The sequence below is a fragment of the Melopsittacus undulatus genome, chromosome 6 (assembly GCF_012275295.1).
Source record: "Melopsittacus undulatus isolate bMelUnd1 chromosome 6, bMelUnd1.mat.Z, whole genome shotgun sequence".
Taxonomy (NCBI): Eukaryota; Metazoa; Chordata; class Aves; order Psittaciformes; family Psittaculidae; genus Melopsittacus; species Melopsittacus undulatus.
In genome coordinates this window covers 37,043,593-37,062,092 of record NC_047532.1, presented here as the reverse complement: position 1 = coordinate 37,062,092, position 18,500 = coordinate 37,043,593, and the positions used below count along the sequence as shown (strand labels likewise).

The following is an 18,500-nucleotide window of genomic DNA, read 5'->3' as shown; positions in this document are numbered from 1 at the left end:
GGCAAATTCAACAACAAAGCATTTTCCGCTATATTAAGTTTTGCCATTGTGATAGGAACTAATGAACTTCAGAAAACATGCAAAAAAAGCACAAGTATGGAAAAATATTGCTTCTGCATGTTAAAATATTAGGTTTAGATGATCTTTAAGATTTTATTCTTTATGGATAAAGTTTTCATCATCTACATGCATGACACAGAACCTTAAGTCTCACAACCAACAAGTAACTCTTCTTAAATTTGTAAAAAAGATTTTAGAAATCTATTTACAAGGGATCCTTGACACAGGACTTGCTAAGTGACATTTATATACCTTTTCACATGTCTAAACATCATAAAAATTTTTTGCTCCTTATCACTCTTAGAGGTATTCAGCACTACTATACCTTTCAAAAGCATCATTAGTATTTAAATATATTTTAGATTTCTTATATTGGATGTTGCAAGAATTATTAAAATTCACACCACAAATACAATCTGCCTCTCATGTAGTTTGACAAATGTCAAAAGACATTGCCAGAGAAAACCTGTTAAGAAATTCAGCTCTAGGGACTCCAAGAACTTGAGGGATCCCCCAGAGACACAGCTAAATCCAATCATACCTGTATCTCCAATGAACTAGAGAAGTAAGCCCCCAATGGAATCACCCATTGCTAATATGTTTAAATAGGTGTCAGGCCAAAAATGGTTAGTCAAAATGACACATCAGCATTTCAGCTTAACTAACCATGAACCATTGCTCTGGCATTCAGAAGTACAGAGCACAACATGGTTATCAGCTGCACAGCCTATCTCAAGTTGGCATGTGTATTGATAGTATTGCTATCTCAAGCTAGCCACAGCCCTTCAGTAATGGCTCTCATGCTAGTATTCTGGAATTACAGCCATTTTAACATGGAGTAAGATCTGAATAGCCAAGTTGAATTGGTGTAGTTAACAGCACAATAGTTTGTTCCCCTTCTCCCAGTGAAATCCCAAATAGTATGTAACTAATTTCTGCAAATTTCAGGTTCCTGAGTAGCTTTCAAGCTTAAAAACAGATACAAATAGCAATAACTTAACCTAGAAGGAATACAAAAATGAAGAAGTCTGCAGCTAACACAAAGGATTAAATTCCTCGGTCTACCAGAGGTAAAAAGGAAAACAAACAAACAAAAAAAAAATAAATAAAAAGGAGGGGCATATTTGGCTTCCGATAAACGTTTCAGAAGAATGATTTGTCAACCTTACAAGAATCAGAAGACAGTATGTAAAACAGTCAGCTTATGCCAACAGCACAAGGTAACCAGAGAGATTCAGTACAGTGAAGAGGAGATAAGGAATATTTAGAAAAGCTGCTTAACAAGGGACAAGAGTTGATTTATGACCTGAATGAAAGACTACTGAAAGTATTCTTCTTGATTTCAACAGGTTTTAAATCAAGTGGAGCTTTACGGGAAAAAATGCAGAGATAAACCTTTTATTAACTGTTACAGCTTTACTAAAAGTGGCTAAATTAATATTAAGTTTACCTATGGCAAATGAGCCTCAGCAAGAAGAATGTGCTGTCACTGCATCTGCTAACACACTGAATACTGCCACCATAACTGCCACCCAGAGCTCTTAAATGAACAAGGAGCAAATGCACTCCTCAGAAATACAATGTTAAACCAAAGAAAACACTAAATACTGGGGGAGATGGAGGATATTTAGTTCAAATGAAAAAAAAACAAAACCAAACAATAAACCAAACTACCAAAAAAAAAAAAAAAACAAACAAAACCAAGCTGTCTACAAGATACATGTGCTTTAACTTTGAGTGAACTCATCTTTTAAAATGAATCTTTTATTAGTAATGTTACCAAACACAAGATTAACTAAATCCATTAACAGTAACATCAAATTCTTAATAGTATTCAAGCGATATGCAAAAAAAAAAATTAAAAAGAAATACAAAATAGACAAGCTGTAGTTATTTCTTTTGCAGCACTTCCAAAGTATTCTAGTCCAATCTCCTGAGTGGACCTTAACACACCAAATGTCCCATGTTACCAGTTCTAGATCACTTGCTACTAGGTATGAGTCAGTCATGCAAGAAACTACTGGGGGGCTTCAGAATCAAAATTACTGAACTTGTAATTAAAGTTATAATCTTATTCTTAAAAAACTTCTGACAACACCTTGATTCAGATAAACAAGAAATTACCAGGAAGCTTCCAATGCCTTTTTTTGTACCACATTGTGCTACCAGTAGTCAATATTAGCAACTACATTTCTATAAAGTATCTGTCACTAGCCAACTATAAATATCAATTTTTATAGTCACACTGTAAACAATCAAGGATGACTTCCTGTTCTAAGTTTAAAGTTATCATGATGTGAATCACTACACTTGTGTACTACTTGATTACTACACTTGTGTAGAACACAAGAAAAGCATTTAAGTATGAGCTGAAGGAGAACACACTTCAAGGTTTTAATCATTGCACCCTAAATTTATAAACATGGCTCTGAATCTATTGTTAACTACTGGATCTCTTAAGAGCACAAAACTCCCCTTTAATTGGGACCTTCACATAACTGCCAGTAAGCATTTGCAAACTCCTGTTCCTGAGGAACAACGCTACAAGCAGTACCCAAGATTTTCATGATTGTTTTAATGTTCTGTATCATCCCTTCACAGAGTGAACCATAAGCTTCTCATACTAAGAATGCTGGTGATTCTTTACCGTGTTACTATGACACAATAAGCAAAAATTTCAGAACTGGGAAACTCACAATGTTGTGGGATTTAATTTAAAATATTACAATTTTATTATGAAATAAGAAGATTAAATATTTGATGATTTCCCTTTGGGAGTGTGTGCAGGCGAAATGCTCTGAAATGTCTTTTAGATATATTGACTGTTTCTAAACATGAAGGAATTCAAAACATGCTTCCAGAGACTACTATGAAAGATTATTTAAATTAGTATTACAGTATATATGCTACATCTGGTAAAAGAAAGACAAATCTTATTTATATTTTAAACTTCTTCAGAATTAAATTACCTAACACACATACAAAAAGAATAACATCAGACTAAGTAATATGTTCTGACCTTTCTGTTTTTGATTCACCGTCAGCTCGATAGTGTTCAAGGTCTTGGTAAAGAGACTGCAATTCTGCTTGAAGCCCTTTTTCCCGTTCAATACTTCCTTCATAAAATTTAATCTCCTTTTCCATTGCTTTTACTTTTTCTTCCATCACCTTAAATTCATGAAGTATCAAATAGCTGACTCCACAGTATTTACATACTGTCTCATCCCGGGACATCTAGAAAGAGATAAAATTACAAGACTGTTAGTAAGAAAAGTTGAACAAAAAAGCCAACCTGAATGACACTATATAATAATAATAAAACTGAATAGTTTAAAACATTTACTGCTCTGGAGCATTTATGTTCAGGTATGTTACTGCTTTAACATTAAAAAAAATACAAATTTTAAACTGAGTTCCTAACTTAAGTACCTCTGAATTATGTCTGATGTATTAAAATAAAATTCTATGTTTTACAAAATTATCTCCTGAATGAATTTGTGAACGCCTGAGCCAGAAAATGTTATTTCCTGTGTTTTTTTTGACAAGTCATACCCAATTTAAGTAGGCAAGATGAAAAGTGGAAAGTAAATAAAATTATATAATCCAGCAATCTTTACAAAAATAATTCAAATGAGTAAGGGACTAATTATTATGAAGTAGTGCTCACGTCCTTGAGTGTTGTGGAAAATGTAACCCATTTACTAGGTATGAAGTAATCAAACACTAAAAAAAAAAAAAACAAACCACAGAGTACATAATACACATTTAATTGAAAGACCTTTTCTTAAATTGAGAAACATACTTTTGTAAGTGATCAAATTATTAAGCTTTGCAGTAAGGCTTCATAAATACGAACAGATACACATGCTCTGACTTTGATACACACATTATTCAATGTATCAGTTATTCCTAATAATTTTAATCATTTTCACTTCCAGAAAAAAAATGCTCAATTTACAAGTGATGCAGAACTGAACCTGCAGAAGAAATGGGTATAGAGTAAATAAATCAGCCAGGCTAAGCCAAGAAGGTCTGACACTTCAGTAGGGGACATTGAAGCACCTACATACCACCACAGCTCACTGTTTCCGAAGTTTAACACGTCCTACCCTGTTCTTGTGTCACAGCATAAATGCATTTCAGATGGACAGAATTAAGACTAGATCAGAGGAGACTCATAATATAGCTAAAGAAACAACCTCAAAGCAAGAAATATAAAAAGATATTGGTAATCTTGGAGATGCAAAAGATGGAAAATGGGTGAAAGCTGAAAGAGCAGTTGTGTGTTTGTGTATTGAGAGCTTAAAACAAGCTTTAACCTTTCTTGCAATTATCACTCATTAACAGGATTTTGCACAATGACTTATGAAAATCAAAAAGCTGGAAAACTGCAAGCAGTTTAAGTCAAAGAATGTAACAATTCCTTGTTTTACAGGAAAAGAAAGAAAAAAAAGACATTTTGAGACATTGGGATAAACTGAACAGAATCAGATGACAGAAAACAGCTTTCAAAAATTATAAACTACAAACTCATGATCTTATGATTCAATAATCTGTAGCACTTTAAATATAGCTTGATAAAAATGGTATTTCAGGATACCCTGGACTTACCAGGCCAAGCTCTATTTAAACTCAATTCTCATTTCTTAGGTTTGCCCCAGTTTAAAATACCCCTAGTTACAGTTGCTGTGAATGAGCTGAAAATGCAAGTTTATTTTTCCTGGCAGCTGCAAACTGTGCTTGGAAATATGAAACTGTTATTCAGGATAACTACCATAAAGTTCCAAAGACTTAAAATTACTATATTGAAAAAGGACAAAATGAGCTGTTACAAGGAGCATAGGAGGGGGACTTTTATGCCCAAAAGAACATTGTGCTCTCATGCAGCAGGACCACTGCTGTCTTTCAAATAGTTACAGAAATTTCACTGGGTACAAGGATTAAAATCAAAATAAAACAACTGGGGTCCTGTACTGAAAATGTTCTATGCAAATACTAACACTTTTTAGTTTCCAAGTTCAATTTTGTTATTGAACTTAAAAATAAATGAAGTCATAGAACAATAAACACTATCTCTCTGGACAAAGTAAGAAATGGGTTTCATTCTTCTTCACGTTCATTCCTTGGGTAAAATAAAAACTTGAAAGGATTTCAGATCAGGTTTTTAAAGTATTTGCTACATTGTCAGAAAAACACAGGAAAGTCAGAGGCTTTATATTACAGCAGTAAAGAAACCAGTTCTGTCTTTTAATCAGAATCTTGCTTCTGTACATGCGCAATTATCCTGCAACCACTGCAATATACTGTATATAGATTGATCTAGTTTTAAAATATTTGTCTCTAGTGTAAATTAGCAGTTTCCTAATACTGGTATACAAATTTGGCATGGGTTGTGTGATACTTAACAGCCAAGCTAGCCCAAACTAAATTCCATGCTGCGGAACATTAACACCAGTAAGCAAGCCAACTAATTTAAATCTATGTATGCCCAAAATGCCTAGAAAAATAACAGGATGCAGTTGAAAGTGAATAGTTCCAAAAGAGCAATGTCTGAACTCATGAAAGCAAGAGGTGTACTAATATGAATTCTTATCCTAAATCCAAGATTCCTCTCTCATGTCCACAGTGGCCAAACCACAAGCAGGACTTTCTCCTTTTTCTATTTCTATTTCTCATCTCTTTAGCATTGTCAATATCACAACCCGAGTTCTCCTCACTGATACTCAAAATACCTCCTGAAATTCCTGAGCTGGTTGGGTATTTCTTTCAGTGGTCTATTCAGTGATCTATTCAGTGGTCTATTTCACACAGACAGGTACAGAAAAGTGCTGTCAGGCTGTAGATGCTGATTCCATTCAGCCAAAATGCTGACAAAGCTATCTTAGGGCTACACCTATTTTAAGATCAGAGCCAGAAAACATTCTACAGCTTTGAAGACTACTTACAAACAAAATGTTCTGGGCTTTTGCACAGTTTCCAAGAGAAATAATATTACTTTATCTATGTGTGTATTTCTATATTGTCAGCCTTTTTTTGTCAACCAGAATGTCTGATCATTTATAACCAATTCTGACTGTGAGGGCAGAAATATTTAAGTGTCTGAAAGTTTTTGGAAGACAACCTACCTAGTTGTCTAAGTTCCCCATTTAAGAAAACTCTGGAGTGTGAGGGTAGCCCTTTTCAGATATCAGATAATCCATATAGGAGAGAGATTTATAGAGAAAAGAGTCCATTAAACCTTGTATCTTACAAGGTCTAATGGAATGATTAACCAGTACACAACTATTACACAAAAATCTGTAGGAAACAAATCTGCATTAGTTCTTTTGCTTACAAGGCTACCTTTTCTGGAATAATATTTCTTTTGAGTAACCATGACGAATGTGCGTTACATACACAACAATTTACATTCTCAGATTCTAGATTTTACTATTTACATCTGATCAGAAGACTGTTTTCACCTTCTCAAACTCAAAGTAGGAAAAAAAATAAACAGGGGCAAAGCACAGTTTAGAAAGAATAGAAACAGAAACTGTGAGAGCTCTAATTAGAAAATGGAATCTGTATGTCCTTAGCAGCGAGAACAAGCAGTGAATAGAAAGGGGAAAAAAATCAATTAGGAATTCGAAAAACAAACATAAGTTAATTTTAGTATTGTGCTTTTGGTCAGGCTGGACAGGGAAATTCAGAACAAACAGGACTTGAAAAAGGAACAAGGGGATACTAAAAACCCCTGCTATTTGAGTTAGCACGATAGTACTGCATGCACAGTAACAACATAAAACCAAAAACAAACTCATAAGGACAAAGTACTTGGACTAGGAAGATATTTGATCCATAAGGTTTTGAGCTATAGTTCTGATACACATTACACCAGATGCTATAAAAAAGGACAAGAGCTATGGCGAAAACAAGCTGTATCACAAGGTAGCATTTCTAGCTGTTCCACTAGAACATCTCTGGGAGTAGTTTCAACTCAAGAGCTGCATCTGGTTTTGGAAGAACTAATATTATTCCTTGGTTACGTAGATTTCTTTAGCTACCAAGGACAAGTGCAGAATTGAGCCAAGATGGATAGTCACTCAGATTACATCTGTCTGACTCAATACCGTAAGTATCTGTAGAGCAAAAGCCATAAGGAATAAAATAAAAATAAAAGTTGCTTTGATGGTCTCGACCATTTTTAGACTTTTGACTGTCAAGACAGGGATTTTTATCCCTTCAACTTGACCAGATAACTACAGGGTACATCATTCTGTGTATGGCTACTCTTCTACTCTGATATCCCAGATTCCACCCATGAAAATTACCACGATAAAGAGCTAAATTCTTGTTAAAAGGAAAATTATCCACTTTCTCACTTAGCAGTGCCTTGGAGTTACAACATCCCACATATGGATCACTTATGCTAGAAACAGTCCATTGCAAGCAGCTAATAAATAGCCATGACCCTTAAAAGCCAGTCCTCAATTAATGAGATTCTTTAAAAAAGCTTTAAATATGTTTCTGTGCACCACTAAAATAAAAACACAGAGCCATGAGCACAGATGTACACCTTGTACATTAATTTTACAGCGCAGGGAAAGGAGAGTTTAGGGGAACTGCAGCACTCACCATTCTCCCTGCATCACCAAGCACTCCTCAGGCACATAAACTAGTAGTAACAACTCTTCTCTCTTCACAGTCAGCCTGTCAGGACTGAGACTGCTTTAGCAAGGACTAGCCAAAGAACAAAAACCAAACCACACTTGTAGAAGAACAATACATAAAATTCAGGAAAAAAAAAATCATGCTGCAGCTGGGTGCTCTTAAAATTATTTCTGAATATTGATTGTTTTATTCTATCTCTACTTGATTCTACCTTAATATCTGAACCTACTTTCCTTTTTATTTTTCTGAATTTACTTTTCTGTTTCACTCCTCCTCTCCCATACTCCATTCATTTCTCTCATGCTGTTTGTCCTTCTCCTGACAAACTAGCCAATCCCTATTACACACACACACACACACACAGAGAAGTCATTCCTCAAACCGTACAATTGATTTTCTAGGAAGAAAGTGGAGTCTTCTGCTGCATATGCAAAACCAAAGAGGTATTTGATTGAGATTGATCTTTTTCTCTTCAATGATTTTTGAGAATCTCAATAGAAACTTCACTTCCTTAAAAGTTTATTGTGAGCTGAGTTTTCAGTCAGCATCTACTCAGAAGGTAATACAAATTGGATGCTAAGCCATGCTTCATACATACTTATTTGTTCCACTTCCATCAAATATTAGTTGCAAAATAAAAGTCACAGTACTTGCTTTGCATACATATGTATAGTGTAGAAATAGGCTTGTAGTAAAAACTGAACATCCTGCTCTCAAAAGTTTCATTGAAAACATGCCCTGAAATAATCAGCTTGTAATGAAAGGAAATAATAATTGGATTTCAGGTAGCTTTATTTTTTTCCTGCCTGTGAGTAAAGCAGACTAATGAATCATAAAAGCACTATACTGCACCGTTCGTAACTGCACGCATTCACACAAGCCCTGCAAAATATCTTACATGTGTCCAACAGCACGGACATTACCGGTGCTCCTAAACACATTCAGGATGCGTTACAGCACACTCCAGCAATCCACGCAATCCAGGGTATTGCAACAAAACGTGATGCTTGTGCAGATAAAAGATAATTTAGCCTACTGTTAACCATTCTTTGCCTGACAAATACTTTTTGCATCTGTAGTTGCAGCAGTTGTGGAGCCCCTCCTAGCTACAACCCAACTGCCTGTGATGCAAGAGTTACTACAATCCCTCCAATTCCTTGCAACTTACTTGGATGCTGATTGCGAAGAGGGTAGAAAAGCTTAAATGTAGTGAATACAGCCCTAGCCTTATAAGTATACCAACAGATAAAAATGCTTTGCTGTCCTACGTGACCATGAGGGACTCCAGAGTTCCTACACTAAGAACAGAAGATTGTTATCCAAGTTCAGAAGATGTGCTTTCACAAATCACTATCTTTAGTATCTGAGAGCTGGTTTTTGCAAATCAACTATAGGGTCATGGGTATAAAGTTCACTGCTGAAAGCAGCTCTTTAGGCTGTAATATGTGGGCTTATACAAAACAAGCAGATACTTCCTAACATTTCTAAAGCATATTACAGTCACTCAGAACATTCATATCCCTGGAGCCTGACATCCCAATAAAACCCAAATGTTAAAAATTTTAAAGCCAAATACTGAAAATCTCAGTGGACACAGCAGCAACTCATGAACATCTTCTCCAGAAGCATTCATAAGGTGCATGACAACAGGTCTCTGAAGAGACATCCTGCAATTCTGTAGGCACACTACCATGCTTGTCTGCAGCGCACAAATTGAAATGCTGCTGTTTCTAAATCCATATTGATACCAGTATTGAAGTACTATATATGTAATTATTTCATTTGCTTCTACAAAGCCAGTCTTAGGGGATGGGACAGATTCTTTAGCCAATTAATGCAACTGGAACTATGTAAGAACCTATAAAAAAATAACCCCGGTTCAAAGACAGCAAGAAAAATTAAAGATAATGTGCTCGTAAAGATACAATAATATGTCCAATGTCCTGGTTTGAGCAGTAGCAGTCATTTTTCTCCTTCTTGGTAGCTGGTGCAGTGCTGTGTTTTGACTTTCGGGCTGGGAGTGGTTGCTGATAGCAAGTATGTTTTGAGTTACTGCTCAAATGTTTGGTTTGTCCAAGGCCTTTTCTGAGCCTCATGCTCTGCCAGGGGAGGAGGGGAAGCCGGGAGGAAGGAGAGGCAGGGCACCTGACCCAGGCTAGCCAAAGAGGTATTCCATACCATAGCACATCATGCCCAGGATGTAACCAGGAGAGACGCGGAAGGGCTGGAGCTCTGGGAGGATGAAGGAGGTATCGGTCGGTGCTCGGTCGGGCAGGGTGGTGTGAGTTATGCGTCGGTGGCTGGTGAGATGTTGTATTCTCTTCACTTGTTATTGGCTGTATCATTATTATTTGTAGTAGTAGTGGCAGGAGTGATTTGTGTTATGCCTTAGTTATTAAACCGTTCTTATCTCAACCGGTGGGGGCTACATTCTTTGGATTCTCCTTCCTAACTCTCCGGGAGTTGGGGGAGCAAGGGGGGGAGTGAGCGAATGAGCTGTGCAGACTTGGTTTTAAACCACGACAGTCCAATCTATAGTACACATAGCAAATCTATTAAGTAACTATTTGCTACTAGTAACGCTCATGTTTTCCAGACAGCTGGATATCACAGAACGTTCTGTACCAATGTGTAATACAGCTTAAAAATTCCTGCTCTGCTTCCTTTCTTAAGCTCCTAGTGTGAGAACTACTGACCTGTAAGGGTATCTTGTGCTCAATTAATTTTATGATTGTTAAACAAAGGTTATTTATTTGCCAAATAAAATATACTACAACTTTTATTGTTTATAGTTGTTTATTAAAAACAACTTTTTGTTTGCTGCATTGAGGACTCAGGGTCATTTTCCTGTTGTTCTGTTTCCCATTTCAGTAAGATCTTCAGGACAAGACTCCGTATTTCCATCTATTCACACTGAACGGACAACAGCAATGTTGAAACAAACACAAAACTATAGTAAGTTCACAAGCATATAAAAGATTCATCTACCACTACCAACAAACAACTAAGAATGTGATAGTCTTCTTTCCTCATTAAGAAAAATAATAAAACAATAACAAACCGAAAATACACACATAAAAATGCTGCACAACAAAATACACATGCAGCCACTGGAGTAAAGGAAACACTAACTTTCTTTCTACCTTCCGGTGCTCTATACTTCGCAGAAAGAAATTTGATGGCATAAACTTTAAGACATTCAAATACATGAAAAAGTAGCCATTACAAGTGATCTCTGCAAAGTGTTTTCTACAGTCCTGTGACAATATAGTTAAGAGAAAATACAGGGTTCTACTGAGACAAACCAACCAACTTACTTGAAACGCTTGCTACTTGGCACACCAAATCTGCAAGCATCACCTCCCAGATACAAGTGTTCCTAAAATAAGGCTAAGAGGTAGAGAATACCCTCCCCAAAAACTGTCATAGAAGAGAAGCTATGGCTTGGACTTTATTTGGACAGTTTTTTAACTGACTGGGTTCTCTCTTTCGGATGAAGTTACCAATTTTCCCATGTCTGCTGCCAGAACAGCAGCGGCTGTTCCCCACATTCGCCATCACCACCACACCATGAGGCATGGCTTCCTCCAGGAAAAATGACTCCTGCTGACTTTGAACACTGACAGACATTGCTCAGTGAGGTAACCACACTGCTAACCTGCAAAGCCACAACTCAGAGGAGTAACATTTTTTTTAGAAACAAATCAGGATTGAAATCTTTACTAATACTTAGTTTCTAAGAAGTATGCAACTATAGCTACAAAATAACACTGTAAGCTTTACTATTTTAATGGACATATGGATGTTCATCCATTTGTTTTTTGTTTTGTTTTTTTCATTAGCAGTCATCTTGCAATGCATATTGTGTGAAAGAGGTATGAGAGTGGTAGAAGGAATGAGAGCGAGAAAATCAGAGCCATGTAAAATTCTTACATAACTCTTTAAGGGAAAACTGATCAAAACATTAAGAACCAAGGTCCCTCCACATCTATAATGTCATTAACAAAATACATTAAAATTTTCTTTAAAATCTAATAAGCATAGTGGGCATCACCTACTGGACCCAGTCACCAAATGGTCATTTTGTATCAACTTCTGCCATGATGTTATGGCTTCACTCCAACAGGTTGTCTCACAGACTCTAGCAATAGAACAGTCTGCAGAATAGTCTGTTCCAGGTTGGCACAAGATGCTCTCTTCCCCATACTATCTTCTACAAGAGTGCAGTTTTGGAGGTCGCTATGTCACTGTTGCAAATATTGATAAGCAGCTTGGGAAGTTCCATCCACTATGAACACAAAGGAGAACGAAGAGAGCTCTGGCCTTCATCCTCTCTTTTGAGAGAGCTGCTTGATCTGTTGTCAGCACTACACCCCAACCTCCAGCAAACCAACTCAAAACAGTGCCTCGCAAGTCAATATTCTGCAGCTGAAATCACAATGCTTAACGTACTCCTTCCAGACACACATGTTCCTTTGGCCTGCAAGCTGCATGTTGGAAGCATGTGCTTGGCTTGGCAAAGCAATGTACAGCTGGCACACGTTCTACTTATGTTTGTAGCAATTTAAAGCTAACATTCCAAGAGAGATGTTATACAATCCAAGAAGCAGAGAATGTGGAGGGCGTAAGAACATGTGTACATAAAAGGTAGAAAATACAAGGACAGGAAATTGTGAGAATGACATGTAATCAAGCTCTGTATCTTGTAACTATACTACAACTACAACGCAAATCAGCTGAGTGAAGAGACGAGCAGCAGCAAAGTATATGTAAAACCCCAACACTTAACTGATCCCAAAATTTTGGGCTGTCATTGCCTTCCAGCTCACATATCTCACATTGAGGTACAGGGCAGAATGGGTCAGGAACTGCTTATTCATGTACATATCTAGAAATACTGTGTCTTTTGTATTCAGATCTTTTTGTTAAAGATGTACTGTAGAACTGGAAGAGATCTGAAGAGACTGCCTGCCCCAGTCTCCAACTCCAAAGCAAAAAGTTTGCCTTATCCCCCACAGCACCACTGGAAGAATTCCACAACTGGGTGATTTGCTTTACAGCTTCATAACGTTAAAGCAAAGCAAGCTCAGAAAGGTGAGGATGAGATTAATTTGCAGATGAAAGACAACCATCATTTTCCTACACATATGAATATTGTTACTGTGCCCTTAAGTATTTTCCAGAATAAGTACACTCAGTTCTACTATCTCTTCCTAGAAGGACAGGATTTTTAACCTCTACTGTTCTTGCTATTTTCTAAACTTTGGTCAGTCATGTTATTTTTCTTAAAGCCTGCAGCTCAGAACAAATACCTCAACAGCTCTGAACAGAAGAATAAGTAAGGCCCATATTTCACATGCAACTCCCATACTAATAAACTTAATGGCTACTTTCTTTTTGTAACAACTCTTTGTTAAGGTTATTCTGCTTATGACTTGATTATAGACCTCAGCGTAAGGCTTGACAAGTGACAAGGAAGCTGAATCAGTTAGTATGTATTTTGTATTGATACATTGAACTTACTCTTTCCAAAAATGCCTTATTCTTAGTCAGAATATGAAATTTAATGCTGCTCCCAGATTGCTCACAACTCCTCCCAGACTAGCATCAGTGTATTCCTTATGGTAATCTAAGGTGCTAGCTCAATGAAAAACAGCAGAGACTGACAATCCTACTGAGAAAAATAATGTCACTCATTTTCTGTTCCCACTTTGTGCCTGCACTCACATCTGCTTCGTCCTTGTGCTAGCATACGTATACACACACAGATAAGGAGCTCTATCAGGAACTAATCCAACTGAAAGACAAACAGCTCAGGTGCCACCAAACTACAGCCTTAAGTCACTCACGGAAATACTGAACAGTACTAGATCCAGAATAATTCCCTGATGTACTTCACATGTACTTCATCCAATGATTTGGCACAATGTTTTGGTTTTTTGTTTTCTTTTCTTTAGAAGTTTGCACTGATTGTTGCTAACCACCTTATCCTGTTGATGCTTGCAAACTCATTTTTAAATAAACAAACATATCTGGTGTCTTTCCTGCTACCAAAACAGCTGCTAGTGAGTCTGTAAGTTTCCCAGGCTCTTCCCCTCCCCCTTTTTTAAGGACAAGCATTCCTTTTCTCTTCCTTTGGCTATCTTACCCATCCCTAAATTCCCAGAAACCATCACTGATGGCTAAAAAAATTTCTCAAGTTTCCTGGACTATTCCAGGGAGAATTCATCCAGGCTGTGCTACCCTGAATACGTAAAGCTTTTAAATTACTTGCTAATTATTAGATGCCTACAAAAAATTAAGGACAACTGGGTGTAAAAACTTCAGTGTTACAAAAAAGTGACTCATGTTCCACTTGTGTGCATCATGTGGCATTTAAAGAGCCTCCTCATAAGTTACCCCATATAAATAGCAGCACTGTTAACATTGGTAATAATCTGTCTCCCAAACAAAGCAACACCCTCACACACAAAGAGAAGATACAAAAAAAATATGAAGGGGAATATCCCCTTCCTATCTGTATTGACACTCCTTTGGGACAATCACATGTTACGCTTTTCAGTCATTCCAAACTTAGGGCAACCAAACATGTCACATGGGGTAAAATTTGAAACTCACATAGCAGTGACAACCCCATTACAGAATGAGCATGTACCTCTATAGCGTTCATAGAGTCATAGAACAGTTAGGGTTGGAAAAGACCTTAAGATTATCTAGTTCCAACCCCCTTGCCATGGGGTTGCCATTAGTGTGTAAAATACATATTCATATAAATTCATTTATATTCATATTAATGTAGGACAGTCTGGAAAAGAGAAGGCTCCAGGGAGAACTTCCAGAAGCCTTCCAGCACTTGAAGGGGCCAGTAAGAAAAATGGAGGACTTTCTACAAGCACCTGTAGGGACAGAACAAGGTGGAATGACTCTAAACTGACAGAGGAGAGACTGAGATTAGATATTAGGAAGAAGTTCTTCACTCTGAGGGTGGTGGGACACTGGCAGAGATTGTCCAAAGAAGCTGTGGCTGCCGGATCCCTGGCAACATTCAAGGCCAGGCTGGACAGGGCTTGGAGCAACCTGCTCTAGTGGAAGGTGTCCCTGCCTGTGGCAAAAACTAAATGATCTTTAAGGTCTCTTCCAACCAAAACACATAAACATTTGTCATATATAACAAAACCTAGAACACAATCTAAAACAAGCAGCAAGACGTATGAGATACGGTACTGGAGTTCAAAGGCCGGTAAAATAGTCCTGAGTCACTGGCTTATGTGGTCTCCAAACACCGTTTTGTTTTTCATACTTCCACTGTTTCATACCTTGCGAATTTCCTCAGGCAGTGTGTAAACGGGGACATGCCGCTCCATATCCTCCCAAAACTCGGCAGTGGTGTCAGGGAAGCTGCCGGAGGTCACACAATTAGCGCCTGCCCTCAGCAACGGGACAGCAAGTCTCTGCCCCACGCACCCACGCTACACGGGCCAGTCCCCAGTGGCCTCCCCATGCCCGCACCGCCTGCTCAGAGCAGGCTGGGAAGCAGCCGGGGTGCGCAGGCCACGGCGGGGAAGGGGAAGAGAGGTAGGAGGGAACGACGACCCTTCCTGGGGCACGGTAGTGCGGAGCCCCAAGGCGAGGGGCAGCCAAAGGGAAGCGAGGCAGGGGAAAGCGGCCGAGCGGCCATTTTCTTACCGCGGCTTCCTCCGTAACCACGGCAACGGTGCGCGGCGGCTTGTGGCGAGGGTGAGAGTTCCTCCCCAGCGCCCGGGCACAACCGAGCCGCCCGAGGGGCAGTTAATAACGGGGAACGGGAGGAGCTGCGCTGCCGGAGCTGGAGCTGGCTATTCAGGGGGAGGAAAACGGCGTCAACGCCGATCTGGTTTCACTGCAAAGCCTTTGTTTCATATGAGCTGTCACCCCAAAACCGACCCTCACGCCCAGGTCAGTTACGTGACAAAATGTGCTCAATGAAGTGAGTTTCCACTGTCAAAAAACAAAAAAAAGAAAAAGGGGGGAGGAGGCCTGGGGGTCCTGGTGGACACAGGCTCAATAGGAGTGAAGAGTGTGGGGCTGTGACAAAGAAAGCCAGCAGAATGCTGAGTCACATCAGCCAAGGCATCACCAGCAAAGATGTTATTATCCCACTCCACTCAGCACTTGTCAGGCCACACCTGGAATACTGTGTTCAGTTTTGGTCCCTGCTACCCAGAAAAGACGTGGTCAAACTGGAGAGGGTCTAGAGAAGGGCCACAAGAATGATCCAAGATCTGGAAAGCTGTGTGATGAAAGACTCAGAGACCTGGGATTGTTCAGCCTTGAGGAAAAGCAGCTCAGGGTAGACCTTATTACCACATTCCAGTATTAAAAGGGTGGCTGCAAGGAAGACCGAGACTCCCTTTTTACAAGGAGTCACATGGAAAAGATGAGGGGTAATGGGTACAAGTTAATCCTGGGGAGACTCCGGTTGGACACGAGGAAAAGTTTTTAACAATGAGAACAATCAGCCAATGGAATAATGTCCCCAGGGATATGGCAGATTCTCCAGCACTGCACATGTCTCAGATTTGGCTGGACAGGGTGCTGGGACATCTAGTCTAGGTCATGCATTGCCTAGAAAGGTTGGACCAGATGATCCTTGAGGTCCCTTCCAATATGAATTCTATAGTTCTATGACTTACTGAAATCCACTTGGGTTCACAGCAACACAACAAAAATAAATCAGGAAAAGATGTGACAATCAGGAGTTTTCAGTATAACCCTGTTTCAATGGAATTCATTTCACATTCTACCCTTCCCTCCTTTTCATCACTGCTTATTTTACATACAGCCCCTTCAACGCAGGCCAAAGAAATGAGCTGCTGTTGAGACTCAGGCTTTTCTGCATCCCATCAGCAGTGTTTCAGCAGCCATCTGCTCCATCCCCATGCTCCTCAGCACACTTGGGTTTCTCCATCTGAACCTGACACAGACTTTTGATGCTGTGGATGAGAGGCCATGAGCGCAGTTGTGCTGCTCACCTCCCAGAGCTGATATCCTATATGTCCAAAGCATTTTCTGAATGCCAAAGTAATCCTGACATGCCTAAAGCATTCCCTACAAGCCTTATACAGAAAGCTAGGAACTCCCCCCCCCCCCCCAAGAAAATAATTAAGCAACAGCCACTAAAAACTGTAAAGAGGCTACCATGAAAAGTGAGGCGACCTTCCACCAGCCTTGCTAACCTGATTTAATTTATGCACAACTCACTCTTTGCTGCAAAGGTTCAGTCTCTGGGGTGGCATCAATAATGTGTCTTGGAGCAGTGCTGTGCAGCTGAGCAGAGGGAGAGGAGAGCTTGCTATTGGAGAAGACAGTGAATTTTATTGGAAAACAAAGAAAAACGGAGGTGCTGGTTGACAAGAAACTCAACATGACCTGGCAGTGTGTGCATGCAGCCCAGAAAGCCAATTGTGCCCTGGCCTGTTTCACCAGCACCAGGACTGGCAGGTCGACAGACGGGATTCTCTCCCTCTACTCCACTCTCGTGAGACCTCACCTGGAGCACTGCATCCAGCTCTGGCACCCCCAACATGGACACAGACTTGTGGGAGTGAGACCAGAGGAGGTGGATGATGCTCAGAGGGCTGGAGCACCTCTCCTATGGAGACAGGCTGAGAGCGCTGGGGTTGTTCAGCCTGAATAAGAGAAGGCTCCAGGGAGATCTTATAGCAGTCTCCCCGTGCCTAAAGAGGCCGACAAGAAATCTAGAAAGGGACTTATTACAAGGGCATATAGGGTCAGGACAAGGGTGAATGGCTTTAAACTGACAGAGGGCAGATTTAGGTTAGATATTAGGAAGAAATTTGTTACCGTGAGGGTAATGAGCCAATGGCAGAAATTGCCCAGAGCAGCTGTGGCTGCCCCATCCCTGGCAGTGCTCAAGGCCAGGTTGGACGGGCTTTGAGCAACCTAGTATAGTGGAAGGTGTCCCTGCTCATGGCAGGGGGGTTGGAACGGGATGAGCTTTAAGGTCCCTTCCAGCCCAAACAATTCTGTGATTCTATGAAAACTGCATGAGTAAGAGCCGCGGGGTGCGGGGTGGCAGGCAAGGGAAGGCACCAAGCACCCGGTGCTCTCCGTCATCCCCCCGTCTCTGCAGCACGGTCCCACGAGTGACTTGCCCTCCCCCACCCCGCCCTCGCGTGTGTTGCCGTCGTGACCTGCTCCACCTTGCGTGCCGGCCTCCGTGCTGCGGTGCATCGTTAATCCCCGGGTTGGCAGCAACCGGAGCCGCATGCCCCAGCCTCCCCCCCTCCTTCATTTAACCTTTTCCTGATCCCACGCGTGTGAAGGGCCGCTCGCCCCCCGCAGAGGCATTTAATTAAGAGCGACATTAACAACGAGACGGGGAAGGCAGCGGCTTTGATCGGCTGGAGAGCTGGGGGCGGGGGGGAAAGCCGGCGCCCGGCCGCGCCTTGCCGGCATATGTTCCCCCTGCGTGATGGCGGCGGCGGCGGCGGGGGGTGGCGGGCTGGGCGCCCAGCGACTCTCACGCGATGGCCGCCTATCGTGCCGGGGAAGGGTGTCGTGCGGCGCGGCGGTGAGATCAGCGCGGATCTGCGCGGCGGGGGCGGGGAGGGGCGGCAGTCACGCAGCGGCGGGGAAGGTGCTGGAGTGGTGACTGCTCCCTCCCTGCCCCCGGCGGCACCTGCTGAGGGGATCCAGTCCGGGTATGGGGGGGGCGGGCGGAGGAGACCGTGTCTTAGGGGGGTTAACGGGAGCCTGTCCGGGGGGTACTTTTCTTTGTCCTTTTTATG

The 18,500-nt window shown here is 40.6% G+C and overlaps 1 protein-coding gene across 1 annotated transcript in view; it reads right to left on the bottom strand.

Moving 5' to 3' along the window:
- LEKR1 (leucine, glutamate and lysine rich 1) overlaps positions 1-17,943 on the bottom strand; it is a 69,092-nt gene extending 51,149 nt beyond the window's left edge. The window contains exons 1-4 of the mRNA XM_034063783.1: positions 17,875-17,943; positions 15,397-15,545; positions 15,027-15,108; positions 3,080-3,294 (exon numbers count right to left, since the gene is read on the bottom strand). Of these exons, the coding sequence (XP_033919674.1) occupies positions 3,080-3,294; positions 15,027-15,108; positions 15,397-15,545; positions 17,875-17,943 (515 nt within the window). The remainder of the gene's footprint in view (positions 1-3,079; positions 3,295-15,026; positions 15,109-15,396; positions 15,546-17,874) is intronic.
- Positions 17,944-18,500: the final 557 nt, after the last annotated feature.